Genomic DNA, 19273 nt, shown 5'->3' on the forward strand with positions numbered 1-19273 from the left:
GGTGTCAGAACACATCAGAGTTTGCTGCATATGGGGCTGCGCAGCCAGACAGGTCAGCGTGTCCATGATGACACTTGCCCACCACCAGAAGTGCCTTCAGTGGTAATGTGCACGTCAGAACTGAACCATAGAGTAATGGAAGAAGGTTGCCTGGTCTGATGAATCACATTTTCATTTAGATCAGGTGGATGGCTGGCTGCGTGTGCGGTCGTTTACCTGGGGAAGAGATGGCAACAGGATGCACTATGGGAAGAACGCAGTGCTATTCTCTGGGCAATGTTCTGCTTGGAAACCTTGAGTCCTGGCATTCATGTGAGTTTGACACGTACAACCTGCCTAGAGATTGTTGCAGACAATGGTGTTCCCTTATAGCAGAGGCCTCTTCCAGCAGGATAATGCACCCTGCCACTCTGCAAAAATTGTTCAGAAATTATTGGAGCAACATGACAAAGTTCAAGCTGTTACCTTTGCCTCCAAATTCCACAGATCTCAATCCGATTGAGCATCTGTGGAATGTGCTGACGTAAAGGATTCGCAGCTAATATCTTGGTATCAGATACCACATGACAAGTTCAGAGGTCTTGTGGGGTCCATTTCTCAACGCATCAGAGCTGTTTTGGCAGCAAGAGGGGGACCTACATGATATCAGGCAGGTGGTTTTAATGGAGCTATTCAGTGTTTTAAACCCCAACCTACATTACCAAAAAAGTTGCCTTCCAAACAATTTTAGATTGGATATAATAAATGAAGGCAATACATGAAATGGACTATACGGTGTAATAAACCTGTAGATATAAATAGAAGATAAACTGGTGTAAGTTGTCCCCCTGTCCTTGATTACCTGCACATAGTGTATTACAACAGCAGCTATAAGGAGGTCCACTGTCACTGTCTCCCTGTGTCCCCGCACACCGTGTATTATAACTGCAGCTATAAGGTTATGGTGTAAGGAGGTTCCCTGTCTCCCCGCACACAGTGTATTATAACTGCAGCTATAAGGTTAAGGAGTAAGGAGATCCCCTGTCTCCCTGCACACCGTATATTATAACTGCAGCTATAATGTTATGGTGTGAGGAGGTCCCCTGTCTCCCCGCACACTGTGTATTATAACTGCAGCTATAAGGTTATGGTGGAAGGAGGTTACCTGTTCTTTTCTCCCTGCATTAAATAACATTTAACAGTAGAGCTATTTTAATATTGTATTCCAGAATTAGTACAAAACAGTTCATATAAAATTAAACAAGGGAGAGAAGTGTGATGAGACTGTGTGCTGGTTTGGCCTCACATCGGTCTATTTTTTAATGTTGCCCCCTGGCCATATCTATTGTAGGCGATTTCCCATGCTGTATGACCAACCAACTTTATGACATCATGGAACAATAACAAGTCAATTTCAAACTTAAGATAAAAATAGCCAAAAGTAAAGTCAGCTATGCTTTCAGTTTGACTACTCTGGCCTTCAATTTGAAATGCACTTTGAATTCTGGCTGTAGTAAATAAGCATGTCCGTTAACAATATATACCAGTGATGGCTGACCTTTGAGACTAAGGCAGTAGTTCCATAACAATTACATGGCTTGTTACTCAGCCATCTATCAACCTGGCTGTGCATCATGGAATAGTCCATAACGCCTGGGATATCAGTTGTTAGCAATTTCTGATCCGTTTGGACTTCTTTCCCATGAATTTTAGCCCGTTTTTAATAGTGGCTTGTAAGCAGCACAGAACAGCACCACAAGGAGGGGCAAGAGTCCTATGAAACCAGCACCACAAGGGAGGGGGCATCAGAGAGACTTAAGGTACAACATAGGACTTATGTATAGTAACATTAATCATGTGGCTGTCAGGACTGGAGGAAGCTCAGATGGGTTCTACAAAACTATCTGGTGGTTCAGTAATAAAGATAACCTGCTTTCAAAGCAAATACTACTTACTATAAAGATAAAACATTACCTGGAGGTTCATTATCTGAGTGCTCCAGTCCTGCCACGTCATAGTGCTCCATATTGCCTCCCAGCATGACTAACCTGCTTCACCCTCCCCTGTGACACTCACGTACTGACTTCATTTCCAGCTCACTAGCCTCTGTAAATATTAACATCTTGCTCTTGCTGGAGAAGTCATCACAGCTACTACAGAGCATGCACTGTAGTTACTTTGATGGAACAAATTAACCACTAGTCGTGTCACAGTCCGCATACACTTCGATGCCAAGAACTGATGAGTGAGGATCCATTTCTTTATATGTATTTTTCAGGAAACTGTACTTTTCTAGTAATTCTGTCAACGTATGGATGGATTTTTATCTTAATTTACTGTAAAGTATCATGAACTATGACCATGATGCTGTAACCTGATAAATAAACATTACATGGACCTGTCAATCAAAATGTGCAGGTCATTTATACCATCTTACAGTATCACAATTAACAAATCAATTAAAGAGTTCACTTACCGTAGGTTTCCACACTGATGGGTACACACCGTATACCTATACAGCCAATGGATCTTCAGTAATTAAAGAAACATTCCAGGCACTTCTCTAGAAAGTGAATGTCTAGTATCCCTTTCCTTTGTTGAAAGTGAAAGCTCTATTCCTTAAAGGGATAGCATAGGAACTTAAAACAACTTTAGCTAAATGAAGCAGTTTTAGTGTTTAGATCATGCCCCTGCAGTCTCACTGCTCAACTTTCTGCCACACAGGGGGAGGCTCCTGCAGGGTCTAGAAGAATGTTAAATTAAACACACTGTGAAATAAGGGAAGTTTTAAACACTAGACTGCTCTTTAGAGGAAATGTTTAGAGAGGCTGTGTAAAAGTCACAGGCAAGGGCTCCATAAACAAAGCGATTTAACATCTCAATGGGAGGGAGCTGGGCTTTGAGACTGCAGGGGCATGATCTAGACACTAAAACGTCTCCATTGAGCTAAAGTTGTTTTGATGTCTATTGTATCCCTTTAAAGTCTCAAATGATTACATCAAAACAAATAAGGATTACTGTCCAATTAGATGCTATATACTGTGAACATGTGCTCCAGTTGTATTGTTTTTTATAGAAGCAGAAGCATACTTCTGATGGCTTATTAGTAATACCAGCATTGACTCGGGGGACGGGACACATCTCCCAACTTAGATGGACATGCTAGGGAGTAGCTTTGCATACATGTAAAAAGGGCAATTAACTATACTTTATGTAAACAAATTTATAAAACCAAGACATGCATGTTTCTGTTGCATTTTTCTCAATGGGAGGCCAGTTATAGACAGAGAGTGGCAGCTGATGCTCTTGGCCTATCCCCAGCGCCCAATGAAATACACCCACTCTGAATCCAGGGCGGGGAAGGAGCTAGGAAATTCGGCATTAAATAATTCGTAAACGGTTCAACCCCTTATGGTAAGCAGACGTTCAGGATTACTTTATTGAGATAAACTCATTATGTGCCCGGAGTGGTACTTTAAATTTGGCTCAAGACTGGTAATTGGCACATTTTGTTTAACACAAAGTACCTGGTATGCTGCAGATGGGCTGTCATGCAAATATAAGCCTTTGTGTGCAAACAAAATCATTTATAACGATTTAGTGTATTTACCCTACAGTGCAGCTGTCCAGATCTCTGGCACAGCCCAGTACAATTCTAGAAAGGGATGATAATTCTTAAAACATTGGAGACTATTAAAAGATAGAACACATTTCAAGTCATGAACGTGTAATATGTAAAGCTCATTTTCCCAACACAACCCCTAGCACTGCATTCATCCTGAAAGGAATATTATCTACAGGTGACCAACTTCATGAACTGTAACCCCTTTAGCAACAATATATATATAAAAACAAACAGAAAAGTCTTTGCAAGTAATGTGACAATGACATCCGGCTGTAAAACTGGTTTGTATCTTTTTTTTAATAAAGTTCATAATCCAATGGACACACAAAAAACAAAAACCTTCAGAACGGGGAGGGAAGTAGATTCCATAAATTAATAGGTGTCAGCAAAAAAACAATAAAAAAAACCAACAAAATAATAAAATAAAAAAAATAAAAGAACCAAAATGTAAATAATAGAGGGGACATGAGGGGATTAAAAAGTCTTTTGTCCAAGAGCGTATCACTTTCACACGGATTGTGATGAGCGGTTAATGTCTTAATGAAAATCACTTACAAATGAGGGACAATACGTCTGTATGAAAATAAGATTCTTCTCTGAAAACACATTTTTGGCACAGATTAAAAAAAATGTATGTCGTGGGGGTTTGATTTCTTTAAAGTCCGTATTATATATATTTATATATAATATATATTATATATACTTATATACACACACCCATGGAGTCCTAGATTATCCAAGGAACGGATATAGATCTCCCTTTTGTTATGGTTTCCCATGTAAACTGTACATCCAAAAAGGAGAGATCAGCGAGGGGTTTGTCAGATCCATAAGCAGGGGAAGAGGGAATCGCTTTTCCCTGCGCAAATCAAAGTCACTAGCCAAATATTCACAGGATCCTGCTCGTTAGTCCACCGGCAATATGATATGATGTCCAGACCTTCCAACATCAAAGCCGGTTGCTTATGTGTATGACACAAAAAAGGAGTGGGTAAAATGCTGTACAAAGGTCCAAGTCACTAATTTAGTGCAAAGGCAGGTTCAGCTCCTTGAAGAAAGAAACAAAAACAAAAAATCACCTACAAAAAGCACACAAATTGTATCCTCCTTGGAATATCCCACAATAGAGGGGTGTGGGATCCCTCCCTCACATGGTCACAATGCATTTGGCTGTCTGTGTGCATGAGTTTGTCCATAAGCAAAATGTAAACATCCGGGGTAGCAGCCCCAGTGGGAGTTTCGAAACAAGGAACTGCCGAGCAGGAGACAGCTCCCAGCGCAGAGAGTGGAGGAGCTCATACTGATGCAATGACGATCATGAGGTGAGGAGAGATGTTGGAAATGCTGGCTAACAGGTCAGGCGCTAGATGAGACAGGTGGCTTTCCGAGAATTCACACGGTGGGAAGATTTGCAGAACATACGCTGGCTGAAAGGCAAAACATATATATAAAAAAAAAAAAGAGGGTTGTAAGAGTTTGTACTGGTTGTAACAATATTAAACAGTAACTTGCTCGCTACTTTCTTTTGGTTCAGTTGAGGTGAATTATACTAACAGAGTGGCACTACATTAAGTCTTAAAACACAGCATGCCTGACTTATCATTCAGCACTATTTGGCCCTTCAACAAATGGAGATAACTGTACCTGATTAGATCCAGGGTTTGGGACATTGATGATCCCAGCTGCTTGCTTAGCTTGCAGGTATGTTATAAACGCAGACTTCAGCGATTCTGTCTGATTCACCACATCCTCCTGGTCACGGCCACATGGAAGTGCGAGTAACAAGCAGTAATCACTCTCCACCTGTATGGCCAGAATCACACGCATTAGTCACTTTAAGGGTTACAGAGATATGAATCCTTTCAGACTTAACAGTCTATGACTGAATAATCTGCAAAAATAATACATGCTGCATTATATTACAACACTATACCATTGGGCCAGGAAGGGGTATACTCACTTATCCTACTAATGGAGTATGGTTGTGAGAAGAGGAAATCTCAATAATTATTAAATAAATAGAATAGCAAAAAACACCGAAACATCTTGAGCACTTTGTCTTTTATCAACAAAGTGACATTTAGTAACGACAGATCTTTTAAACAAGAATCTTTCAGTTCTCATTCCAGTCCTTACCTGAACCTGAGAGTACAGCATCAGGGTCTATGGAGGACACCATGAGACCCTCAATAGATGGAGCCAATATTCCTGCAGGTGGTGGATTGACACTTATTGAGGGGTAGCTCTGCTAAGTGTCAAGAAGTGTCAGGTATAGATAAAATACGGAGACAAAGTATTCCCTAGTTTGTCTCAGTATATCTTTTGAATGGGTTGGAATTTCAGTAAAGATTTTACCTTTAGAAAATACTAATTTTGCAGGGGTGTGTGGAAAGCAATACTTCCAGGTATTTTAAGGGACTAACAGTGCAGTGGAATATGTTGGAGCTGTATAAATAATTTGAATTCCCTGACAGATTGCACAAAGTCTGTAATAACAGTCTCACCGTCATTCTACGAGCAACTCCATCCAGCTGAGTGGCCTCAAGCCTCATGCGCTGTGCGATTCTCAAGGGTGGGCCTCCCTCTGGCGCTGGTAATGACCTGTGGGCCAAAACATTATTCCCAGAAACGAAGTGCAGCTGCACAGCAGCCGTGTCATTCTTCAGTGCCAAGAGTCCTTGCCACACAATTGGATATTTCTGGATGGAGACAGCACATTGATCACAATTAAACATCTGATTTTAACACATGGACAAATATGAGTAGATTAACTACCTAGGTGGAAGCTACTGAACTTAATATGTTTATTTACATTTCCCCTTTAAGTCTGTCTCCTAAACTACACAGTACTTCATTAAGTCAAGACTCCATTAGACTGCAAACTAGCTGTACAATTAATAAATATAATTAAACTCCCAAAACAGATTTCTTCAAAGTAGAAAAGAAGTGCATAACATAGTACGCTTGACTTGAATACAGCTGCATTACTGAATAGCTCTTTGTACTGTATAGTGTATCTTAAACGTTGGGCAGGAACCCAATGTTCGGTTTCCACTGCTTGGAAAAGACACATGATATAGCCAAGCTAATGCTATGTATGCAAGCTGTGTCCCTGTTGAAAAAGGGAAACAGCCAATAGTATAGGAATTTCATAATTCTACACTGGCATGTATCTACAGTGACTTCATTGGAAGGGTCAGTGTTTAGAAGATAGGGGAAAAAAAACCAAAAAAAAACGCACCGTTAAGAGTTGTACCATGTCGACTGATCGCTGGGGAGGGTCTTGTTTGGGAACAGATTGGACTTCCGTTCTGGAGAGGGCACTGATGCTTGGAGTCATGAATACAGAATGCTTCTGAACAGTTTGGGACTGGTGAGGAGATGGCAGCTCGGATTTTATGCTGATTGCTCCAGGAGATGGATAGGAAACTTGAGAAGTGTCTGCAGATCTCTGAAGGTGTTGAATATGAGGTTCCATTTGTCCAGTGTGCCGATTAATGGAGGCATGGTGAGCCTGTTCACTAACAGAAGGTGGAGCTATTTTGCAGTCCTGGCTCACCTGAGGAGTTTTGTTGCGTCCAGGCTGGTTTGAATGTGAATGCTCTGCGTCTGGTCCAACCTGTAACAGAAACACAAAGTTGTTGGCAAAGCATTGTGGGAATTGTAGCCTTGCAACAGTTGGGGAACTCTACACCTGTCAAATGATTTTATGTGTTCCATCCAAGATGGCTGATGCGAATAGAACATTAATGGAAACTGGGGAACCATAAAACAAACATGAAATCAGATAAATATGCACACAAAACTCTGATCCATAGATACAAAAAACAAACCACACAGACACACTATTTACATGTAACCAAACTCCTTCCCAAAACTATTTTGAATCCCCACACATCAATGCCAACAATACCCATTCCGTTCAACTAATCCTGACAGTCTATGTAATGAAACTTTTCATTAAACCAACTAGTTACCAACCAAAATCTGTGGGTTATATATCTTTTGTTTTCCATGCAGGTTTGAAGGAATTTCAAAGAGACGTTGCATGTCTCACTACAATAAACCCATATATTTGTATTATACTACTGTCCCTGATTACAGCAATTTACACATGTAGACCACTGCCAAATATTTGAGAAGTTATAAGGTTAAATTACAGACATGACAATTTTCGTTTTGAAACCTCTCACTGATTGATTTACTGAGCCCATGTAAATTTTGAGTGAAAACTGAAGACTCCAACTGCACTTTAAGCCATCATATCATGTCAGTTGCAAAAGAACTTGAGTTTTTTTTTTAAATGGGACAATTTGTCTTTTCACTTTGCCATTTCACCATATATTTTTGCTGAATTTGTCCATATACATACTGAACTTGAAAAGCACATTTCCCAGGCTGTGTCCTACCACTTAAAAGGCCACAGATTTGTACCCAGCTGGTTCTCCCAGGTATAGTAACACCTTTGCCAGCTAACAAATAAGGCGTGTAATTTCTGTAACAGGGTGATCACTCTGCAGTATTGTAAGGCTACCTCATTGTGAAGCAGTCCAGCAGTAGCTCAGTTAATGCCGATCACAAATGCATTGAACACAGAGACTGCCTGTAGTCCTGCACCATAGGTTAAATCAGCGTCGGAACGCTATGCCTTTCTGATGCTGAGGAAGGCTCTTGTAATCTATTGTTGGATGTCTCATGTTTGAGACATCAGTAACAGCTCAGGATATGCTGCGATTGGTACATATTCAGCCACTTCCTCGTGCCATTAACAATTCTCACTTGCCATTGACTTTTTGTTACTGAAGCATGGTGAGAGCCGAGGGGACATAAAATTCAGCCCTTCTCTTATGGCTCTGCCACAGCACAATTCTGCATTAGCTGTCCAACTTAACCAAATGTTCTCAAGCCTTTTCATTGCCATCAAAAGGTCCCTGAGCTTTGTTTTTGTTTTATACACATACAGCAATGAATTGACTTCTATTTAATTAAGTATGAAGAAGGGCTGTTTTAAATATGACTTGTTAACAGTCTCAAGGCCAATAATAATGGTAGCTGATTTTTATAAAAACATATTTTGTGTTCTAACTTTACTCACCTGTGATGGGGTCAAACTCCGAGACTGCAAGATGGATGATGCTCCAGCAAACTGGGGATGGGTGAGCTGGGCACTTGTATGGTAGTTCCGTATTTCTGGGTAGACTTGGTGGAAATCATGAAAAGAACTCCCAGAAGGGTGCATTATAGGCACACCATGAGGTACTACAACTGGCTGAGATAGATTTAGTCCACTTGGAGGAACATTTAGCATTCGGGAATCGTTGTGTGGTGAATGGGGCATTTTTACATCTGATTGCTTGATCAAGTCCTTCCCAGGCTGTGGCGTCTTATTGATGGGAGGTGTCTTGACAGGTCCCTCAGGGGTCCTGGATTGTCTAGACTCCTGATGGTGTATCATCATACGGACATCACGGGTAACACCATATGGATCTATACGAATTCCTGATGTAGGCATGCGGTAATCGGGCTGCATGACCAGTACGTCTGACTGGACATGGGCCGAGCCTCTAGAAACTGGATGGTGGTAGTGCATCTCCTCTTCAGGGCCATGCTGGGAAGACATTGTAGGAAGTACCATTTCTCTAATAGGTGCTGGCTGTGGGGTGCTGGATCTCTGCGGTCGGACATCTATTTGAGACTGCATAGCTGCTCTGGGAGAATGAAGTGCTTCTTGCCGAATGCCATAAGGCATTGTGGGCAAAGGTGGGGTGTTTATTCTCACATCCCCTTGCGATAAATGGCTAAGAGACACAGGTTGTGTTACACTGTGTGGAGGCATAATAACGGTCTGTTCCGGGTGCATGCTGGGTATGTAAGGGGACACAGGAATCCCTGGAGCCAACATGACTGAGGCATTGCTATTTAAGGCAGTTGAAGCTGTAACACTGGGATGGCAAGGTCTGGTATAAGGAGATGGAGAATGGCCTGCAGTGCAGGGCGAAAGTGATTCCTGTTTAATTCCTATATGTGGAAGAGTCCGATCTGCCTGTGTGTTTGATCCAGAACCAATATGATTTGCTTCCGATTGTATTTTGCCAGACAAGGAAGAATGATGAGGACTCAGACCAGGGCTCATACTTGTACACTGAAGAACTTTCGGCTCCACTTTGGGGTCAATGAGCTTCTTGCCTGTAGGTCCCACTTGGCCGTGCATTAGCACTGGGGCAGTGTTTTGGGAAAGCACTTTAACAGCTGTGGATTGAGATGATGTGTTTGGAACAGTAATGTGACTTGACTCTGGCTTTTCTAAAGAAATGCGCTCTTGTTTTATGGTAGATATAACAGGAGAGGCATTGTATGGTTGATAGCCCGTGGGTGTTTGAGAGCCTTTTGGGAGTATCTGAGATACAGTGAGAGGCTCCTGTTTAATTTGCGTTTTTGATACAGACTGTTGTATCTCAATGTCAACAGCACTTGCCGGAGGAATCTGGCTGATTTTTGCACTTATCCTCTGAGGACCCTCAGTTTTTTGGCCAGAGTAAGTTAAGACCATTATCCCTTGTGATGTATTCACTCTCAGGCCAGGACTAGGTCCAGTTTCAGTGGGACGGTCTTCAATGACGGGCATATTCATGCAGGATCGATTATCACTTGTATTTTGTCTTTGTATAATCTTCTGAGAAGGAATACAGGGTGGGGCAGATTGAAGCTGAGGAGAATGTTTTCCCACAGCAATTCTTGGCATATCATCCAGATCAAAGCTGGGAGGTGTTCTACTAATTACAGAGGTGGCTTTTGGAGTCACTGCGGACCCCTTTTCCTGAAAAATGGGCGCTTCTGCTGCAGGAGGTACTATTGTCTTTGGAAGAGGAACAGAAGGCTTGTCATCAGAAATAGGTTTCATAGGTTCTACAGGAGGTGGAACAGCAGGTTCTTCTACATGTGAAACAGACACAGGTTCAGGGATAGATGAAGTTACAATTGTTGGTGTACTGCTAGATGATGAGACATATTTTGGCTCCATTAGAATCTTCCTTAAGGTGCTGGAATTTGTATCAACATCTGAGGCCTTAGTATCTGGAGGCAAAGCAGGAGGCGGAGTAGAAATGGTTGCAGTATCTTCATGTCTCATCATCCAGTCAGAAATCATTGCTGTTCCTGTATGAGATAAAGCAGCAGCAGGCACGGGTAATGCTATCTTTCCTGATGCAGCTAACTGAATTGAAGGAGTGCTGACACTAGGTGGTGTAATAGGGGCATTATCAGTACTTGAACGCAACTTTAAACTGCTCTGACTGACATCATCAATAAGAAGGGCTTGTGGTGAACGGCTGGCATTGGTTTGTCCCACATTATCATCATCTTGTTCAGCGTCCTGAGAGGTTGCCTCTGAACAATTCTGGCTTGTATCATGATCTTCTCTTTTAGGGTTTGAAGAAGCTAAAGCTTCAATAACCTTCTCATTTAGCCCTTCATCTGATGTGGTCTTTTCATCTTTTCTGGGAGTACTGTCTTCAAGATTGTCTTGTACAAAGATATTGTCGTCTACTAGTTCTATCTTTTTGCTTGATGACTTTTTACGCCTTGGACGAGTCACCTTAGGCCTCCCCTTTAGTTTCGGAGCAATTTCTGATTCTCTGAAAGGTTCGGCTTCCTGGGCAGAATTTGAAGACTCGCTAAAACTGACCTCTGGTTCTTTGACTTCTTCAGGTTCTGAAGCTGGTGCAGCAGGAACTGATGATCTACTCTCAGGACCACTGGTAGAGTCATTCTCTAAAATTATGTTTACTGCCTGGTCTGTCTCAGGTTCCATGTCTTCTGCTTGAGAAGTTGAAGGGACAGCAGGAGGAGCAGGGAGCTCTGTCTCACCTTCAGGTGGATATGTTGGTGCTGCAGGAAAGCTTTCTGCATCAGTAGAAATATATATTATAGATCCAATAGCCAACGCCAACTCAGTTTCATTTGCCTGGTGACCAGGTTTGTCTCCATCCTCCTCCGAGCGTCCTTCTGCTACTTCCCCACCTTGGGCATCTTTGTAATTGGGAACATCAGAGGTTTCAGTTATCTTTTCAATGTTCTCTACAGCTTGCTCAAGTTCTATCTGTCGGGCCAGCTGTACTGCTTCAGGTGAAACTTGTGGTTCTGGAACTACATCTACATTAGATGTTTCTGGAAAAGACACCTCTGGTTTCTCTGAAAAAGGTGGTGGTGCATTCTCTTCTTTTTGAGTGCTTTTAATATTAACAGGAGAGATGGCTATTTGCTCAGCATCCTCAAGTGGTCTCAAAGCTCCCTTCACCTCATCTACATTAAGACGTATTTCCACATTTTTTAAACGCACAACAGTTTTTGCACTCTTTGATCGTCCACCTTTGGATTTTGGTGCTTTTTCTAGAACTTTCTTTTCCAACATTTCAGCACTGGGGTTCTCCACGGGAATTTTATCAGTCTCTGTTTCTTTTTGCTCATGCTTAACATCCACATTAGTTTCCTCCTTGACCAATTTTGCCGTGTCTTCAACAGTCTGTTCTCGAACTTCATTACCTTCCTCATTTGATTCTCCTGAAATATCATGAGGCAATTTAGAGTCCATCTTTCCCTTTTTATTCTGACCGCTAGACACCAGAGAATGAGACTGTACAATTTTTTGGGACCGCGGGGAACGCCATCCCTCAGTAGGTTTTGTAGATTCCGTCTGTTCTTTACTTTCAGTATCATCATGTTCTTGTCTTACAGCTTCGGCTTTAATGGGAGATACTTCCTCACCAGTTTTGCGCCGAACCTTTGGAGGACGTCCTCTTCTTGGTGTGCTTGGTACAACAGCAGGAGGCTCCTGGGGTTCTTTCTCAATGCGCTTTCTAGTTGACCTCGGTGTCTCTACAGCCTCTTTCACAGATGATTGCCCATCATTGTCCCCTGTTGTAGCATAAACAGATCTAACATTTCTGCGCCTTGTTCTGCCTACTGGCAAGCTGGGCTCTGAGATTTCAGGTTCTGGTACTGAGCTTGGTGACTTTGCCGTTCCCCGTGAAGCACGCTCAATCTCACATTTAGCTTCCAACTGTTTTGGTGCCTCGCCACGAGGAGATGTGGATCGATTGCGTTTTTCACGGTCAATCCTGACACTTTTCCTTGTTGCCGGTTTGTCTGCAGCATTTGATCTCTTGTTTTTACAGCGATTCTTCTCTTTTACTGGAGTGGGGGGCTCAGCTTCCACATCATTTTCAGGAACATGTAACTGCAACTCTTGAACAATATCAGGCTTCTGACATGTACTATCTGTAAATGAGTTATTTTCTTCACATGCTCCACTTGGATCCTCTATTTGTGCAATGGGCTTTGAAGGAGAGCTATTGCACGTGACAGTTTCCCCCTCTGGCAAAGCGTCAGCATTTGAGTCTGTAAAAGAGGCACCTGGAGTAGGAGGCTTTGTATCCAAATATGAAGGATGCTCATCAGGCAGTGGAGCTTCATTAACAGGTGGGGGTGGCAAGGGTTCCTTTACTTCTTCAACAACTTGTATTTGTTCTACAGGCATTGATGGATCAACAACAACAGGAGGAGAAACATGAGGTTTGGGCTCCTCTGGTGGAGGATCTAATGGCTCTGCTGGCCTCTCATCTTTAGAAGGAAGAACTTCAGGTGGTGGTTTCTCAGGTATTATTTTTTCCGGAGTAGGTGGTATAGTCTCTTGATGAGAAGATGGGGCTGGAGTTGGCAAAGATGATGGAGATTTTAAATCTCGCTCCTTTGGTTCAGGAACAGGGTCAGGAGTTCTTGGCTGTGCCTCCTTCTCTTCGGGCTTTTCTGTCTCTTTGGGTCGCTGCTCTTTTTCTTTTTCTTTCTGCTGCATTCTTGTCAGTTCAACAAAGCGACTGTGAAAAAGGACAACTGGCTCTTGCACAAGCTCAGGCACACTAGTTAAACCATCGGAAGATAACTGCCTTCCATATGGTCGGACAAGATTAATATCAGTATCATCATCTTTTCTTTCCAGATGTTGAAGACGTTTTGAGTCTTGCTCAAAAATTGAACTATGCAAAAACCGGGAGGCAAACAGTTCTTGTTTCTCCTGCTCTTCTTCTTTCTGATCTTCTTTCTTATCATCCATTTTACCATCAGAATCCGTTCTAATTTTTTTCTTTTTCATGTACCATGATGGGATTGGTCTAGGAGCAGAGTCGACCTTCTCCTTGTCTTTACTGCTACGAAAGTTTGCAAATCTTGGATCCCAATCTAAAAAAGACCAATTCTCTTCTCTAGATGATGAAAGAGATTTAGCCCTTTCAAGCAAGGCCTTTGTATCAGGGGTGATGGTCTTATCCAAAGCAAAAGAGTAGAATTTATTTCTTTCCAGTGAGCTAGATAACCGTTCTTCTCTGTCACGTAGTTTTTCTTCCCCATCCCGTGATAAAAAAGAAAACCTTGAACTTTCCAGCAGTGAGGGAACTCTGGGCGAATGTGACTTTTGATCATTTTCTTCATCAGAATCAGAGGGAACCTCACCAGGTTCTAGATCCCTAGAGCGCTTCCGAATACTCTCTCTCTTTACAATATTGCTAGGAAAACTTATGTCGACTCTGTTGCTCTCTTGCTTGATCTGGTTGTCCCATTTGCAATACTCTTCATCAGGACTCATAACGGAAGACTTAACTTTGGCTGTTTCACCTGTTTGTTCCTTCTTAATTGATTCACTGGAGATTATCCTGAAAGGATCATCTTTAACAGGTACATTTGAGAAAGCCATTTTCTCGTCAACCTTAGGCGACTCTCTGAATTCTTTAATTGGCAATGACCTCGGAGATCCAATCGCATCATCATCTTCATGAAAAGGAAAAAGTCGCATGTTTGGAGAAGAAGTCCTTTCTGGTTCATCACTTATCTGTCGTGAACTTCTATAATTTCTTTCCCTTTTTGTGGCAATTTCAAACTCCAAGTGATCAGCCTTTTTTTTTTTACTTGGAGGAGAGTCGTCAGTAACATCTTGAGGTGGTTTACCCACTTCATGCACAAGACTCCGTCTCTCGTATTCATCAGTTTCCTTGTTTGGACTTCCAAATTTTTCTGATTTCAACATTTCCAACTCCATCTGCTGTTTAAGCTTGCGACTTTGCTCCATTTGCTTTCTGTAACTCTGAGTGTAATCTATGTCTATTGCGAGTTTCTCTTCAGTCTCACTTCTCTCCAGACCCAACATATCTCTGGATCTCTGGATAGCTTCTTTATCAAGATCCTCCGCTAAGTGCACGTGCCGCTGAAATGTTTTCATTATGTTTATCTTTTTTCCAGAAGTGTCAGGTGTTTCAAATGTCTCATCAACCGGGTCTCCCAAACGAGACTGCAAATCTAAGTTAGAACGTAAAGGGAATCCAATGGATGTTGGATCTTGCCCATCTTTAGGACTATTTACTGAAAAAAGTCTGTCAGGTCTGGCTTTTCTGGACTCCCTTTTCAAAAGATCTTTTCTGGAGCCTTTCCTTTCAGAGTCTCCTTCACGAACCACGGTAAGTTCTCTTGAGGCTTCAAGAGGCTTTTTTGAATTCATCCGTGCATCTTCCTCATCTTGGTTGCTCCTTCTTACTTCCAGCTTTTGTCGGTCACACTTTAAATTAACGTCTGCAAACCTTCTTTTTCGCGCTTCTAGCTTGTCGAGATCAGCCCCTTCAATGGGTTCTGTCTTCATATGCTTCTTACCTTTTTGTTTAGCATCTTTGTCTACAACTTCTACGTGGCTAGCAAGCACCTTGTCTTTTGGCACTTTATTTCGAACGCTTTCAACCTTGGTCTGCTCATACTTAGACTGTTCAATTCGAGCAATTGGCAATTTCTGATCTAGAGGTGGGGATTTAACAGATTCATTGTCTGATTTAGTCTTTACTGCTTTCTCAAGTAAAGGGGGATCAAATACTTTGCCTTCTTTTTCATTGACTCTGGTAAGAACTACACAAGGCATAAGATCCAAGCGGTTTTTAGCAGCTGGATCCTTCTCTTTCTTTTCTTTGGCTTGTTGTTTACTACACTTCTGTTTTTCTATGCTGGGCTCCTTATCGTTTTCTTGATCAGTCTCTGAAGACCCAGAGCTTGGTGAATGATTTTTAGAATTTCGCTTTGTCCGGTCAGGTTTCTCTTTCTCTGTCTTTTCTTTCCGTGGTGGCCTTTTATCTTTATCAGGTCTTTCTAAATCAAAAGTGCGTTCCTTTTCAATTTTTTCATTCTTGACAAAGCGTTCTGCACGAGCTTTGTCCAGTTTGTCAAATCGTGAAGGAGAAAGAGAACTACAACTACCGCTTCGATCAGATGAGCGGCTATAGATTCTGCGCTCAGGATCACTTGCAATCCTTTCAGACTGTGCTGGAGACCCCGCTGGACTTTGAGGTCTTCTGGAATGAGTTGGACTTTGGCTGCGTTCAATCGGCCGTCCATGATCACGGTCTCTATCTGTTTCAAATCTCTCTCTTTCCCTTTCACGCTCTCTCTGACGATAGCTGTATTCACGAATATCCTGTTCATACGGGTCCCTATAATCTCTGTACTCGCGTGTTTCGTCAAGGTAACGCTGTTCATAGTAATCTGCTGGGTAGGAGTCCCAATCTGGGTAAATTTCTCTACTTCTTGCAGGATACTCTCGTCTTGATTCCTCTTGGTATGTTCCCGGTGTTCGAACGGTGTCATAATATGTTCTCTCTGTGGAGGTGAATTCGTGATAAGATCCCCTTCTGGTTTCATCAGTTCTGCAAAAGAAAACATTAAAAGAAACATAAGTGATGCAAAATGTTACTAGATAATATTACTATTTGTTCATGTAAATTATTGTACTAGATGTACTTGATCTATAACACAGAGTTAAAAAATTAAAGAGCCAGGAATCTTAAAGTGAACGTGTCATGGCATGCTCTCAAGGCATAAAATATGTAATTTATCATATAATAACGGTTATAGTGACACTTGGCATCTGTTAAGTGACACTTGGAATTTTCATGGGTGTTTTACCTTTGCAGCAAAAAAACTCCACCTCCACTCCCTAAATGTTGTGATTGTCCTGCTTAGGGACACTTCCCCATGCAATGCAATCTACTCTTAATGTCAGCTTGCTGCCTTTACATCTGTGACAGAATGTACTATATACCCCTCTTGAAAAGTGATGAACGACTTGTTGGGGGAGTAGCACAATGACAGGGTGCAAAGAACTGCCTGAGATGAAATGAAGGCTCTTTATTTTAAGACCAAGTTAAAACAGGTACACGTTAAAGGAAAGACATATGGCCATTTTAAATGTGCTAGCTTCCTTTAATATAAACTGCTAGACATGCATGGGGCATGCAGTCCACTGCATGTAAAGCCCAAAGTAAATTTCCATTTCTATCCAATTTGGGATTTTTTCAGCTGAAAATCATACAATGTTACTTCCCTTAGGTGCATATTGTCTGACCTGCCAAAGCCATAAGCATCTGCATAAAGCAGCATGGCATCAACGTTCTTCATCTCTCCTGCTACTACAAAATAAGCAAATGGCTTTATTTATTAAACTGGAACTCATTGACAAACAAGTAACTTGCATAGTTTGGGCAAAAATAGCACAGGTTCAGGATCCAGCGTTATGTCTCTATAATTAATGCAACTTTACATCACTGTCCATTGGTTCAGCTGACATAGAATCACAAAAGTTTCTAAACGTGCGTGCAAACAGGTTTGTTCCAACAAGTCACAAATGGTCAGTATAACATCTCAGATATCAAACAAACCTTCGTTCAGAGATGATGTCATAGAAATCTCGTATATCTTGGCCAGATGATTCCATAGAACCATAAAAAGCCAGCTGACTTTCTTGGTTTGCAAAATCCACCTAGAAAGAAAATGGTACTTTGTCAATTAACAAAATGTTTTGCACTAGAAGAAATATATTTTATATATTATACATACATACACACACACACAAATAAACATACATATATATCAAGAATGAGAGTAGGTGCCACATATTGCTGTATGGGAGACATGGAAATACTGATACGTTGCCCCACATAATGAATTTGGCATTAAGATATATATCCAAATAAAATATTTATATACGTTTGAATTTTTAAGTGCATTTTTCCATAAATGAGAATTATCTTACTGTGCATAAATTGAGTGGATGTCAGGGCAGTAAATGGGTTAGTAGCTTGATTTTCATAACCCAAAGAAAGTGGTTAAAGAAAACACGGTTTAGCCATAATTGTTAATGCAATTTCCAAAAGTTAAATGTTTCTCACATGCACAATGTAAACTTTCCACAGCGTGAGGCAGAGAAACTATCTAATGTAGAAGGAGAAACTGGCAGAACATGACAATAAGAGGAAGGACAGAGCATAACTTTGAAAGTATCTGATTATGTCATCTAGCCTCCAACGACAGGCGCACAATGTTAGAAGACAAAATTGCTAGCTTGAAGGTTTGTGTAAGCCTATTACAGTTACTCGTTTGATGTCTTTACTAATGAGAGTGTCTTATACTGTGCCAGCACCCACAATTATCCTGGGGGTTATGAGAATAGCTGGCTTTGTCAACAGTAGTGTGCAGGGCATAACCAGGAGCCTAGGATTTTACATATTCTCTGCAAAAGGGAAGCTATAACTCAGGAAGAGAATTGGCATATAGCCAAATTCTGTGTTACCTTGGTGTAGTGGTTTAACTGCTTACCAGTAACAACAGAAGTCTATTGAAACAACACAACACCAAGAAGCTTAGAGACACAAGGTAAAATAGTCTGGAGATTACAAAATTATAAAATGTCTTGGAAAAAAAGTTGAGAAATGCTGTCATCAGTTAAACAGCTTCTTTTTTTTATTTTTTAAATAACCCTTTTTGCTTTACTTCCCCACATCATAAGATAAGAAGTCCTCCCATAAATCCTACAAAATAAATTTTCTAATCTTGCTTTTTAAAAAAAAAATTTTTTTTTATACACTTATTAAGGTGGTCTCTGCACACCTTAACGTCATTCCCACCAATCTTCCTCCCCTTGGTCTCTTTTACAGCTGCTTGGGCATATTCAATCTCATTGTAGAGTACCAGGGCCATGCCTTTAAATCGATCAAACACCACCTGTCAAAAAACAAAACAAAAAAAGGACATATGAGCCTCGTCCACTAGGGACCGGGTAAGATCAGCTTTCATCTTTTTTTCCTGCTTTCTATAAGGACAGTCAACAAAGGCTGCCTTGTCTCCCACGTGGCAAAACAGACTCCAAAGAACGAACCGCTTCAGACACCATGGCGGGTAATGTAAAATGCCAATATGTGGTTTGTAGTTTTTTTTCCCTATAAATTTTAGATTACAATAGTTTTTATTATTTCCAAGGTCTTCTGAAGATTGTAAAGTAGTTGGAAAAATATTCCACATAAAAACCTTTGCATTATATTGTTACTGGTAAGACAGCTGTGGGGACCTTCGTAGTGTTAAGCAATGGTATATATTAATGCACAGCAACCTGCGCCCTTTTTATTACTGTGTCTAGGAGTATAGCTTGTGTCATAGAAAAAAAAAACCAAGAAAACAAAACAAAACCACACGAAATGGTGCAAAGTCTATGTGTATACCAATTACATATACAGTCAGACTAGATTAGTGCTACACAAGAAATTAAGGATAATATATATGAATATATGCTCGCTACAAAGACCCTACCAGGTC

At 41.2% G+C, this 19273-nt stretch overlaps 1 protein-coding gene across 3 annotated transcripts in view; it reads right to left on the reverse strand.

Annotated features, from left to right (window-relative positions):
* Positions 1–3875: 3875 nt before the first annotated feature.
* SPEN (spen family transcriptional repressor) overlaps positions 3876–19273 on the reverse strand; it is a 79068-nt gene continuing 63670 nt past the window's right edge. For 2 of the 3 annotated variants that reach the window (XM_063436100.1, XM_063436099.1), the window contains exons 9-15: positions 18572–18685; positions 17344–17444; positions 8700–16332; positions 6846–7223; positions 6109–6303; positions 5249–5407; positions 3876–5031 (exon numbers count right to left, since the gene is read on the reverse strand). In XM_063436100.1, the coding sequence (XP_063292170.1) occupies positions 4900–5031; positions 5249–5407; positions 6109–6303; positions 6846–7223; positions 8700–16332; positions 17344–17444; positions 18572–18685 (8712 nt within the window). In that variant the 3' untranslated portion in view covers positions 3876–4899. The remainder of the gene's footprint in view (positions 5032–5248; positions 5408–6108; positions 6304–6845; positions 7224–8699; positions 16333–17343; positions 17445–18571; positions 18686–19273) is intronic. The other variant, XM_063436101.1, reaches the window with a different exon arrangement.

Source organism: Pelobates fuscus, chromosome 11 (genome assembly GCF_036172605.1).
Source record: "Pelobates fuscus isolate aPelFus1 chromosome 11, aPelFus1.pri, whole genome shotgun sequence".
Taxonomy (NCBI): Eukaryota; Metazoa; Chordata; class Amphibia; order Anura; family Pelobatidae; genus Pelobates; species Pelobates fuscus.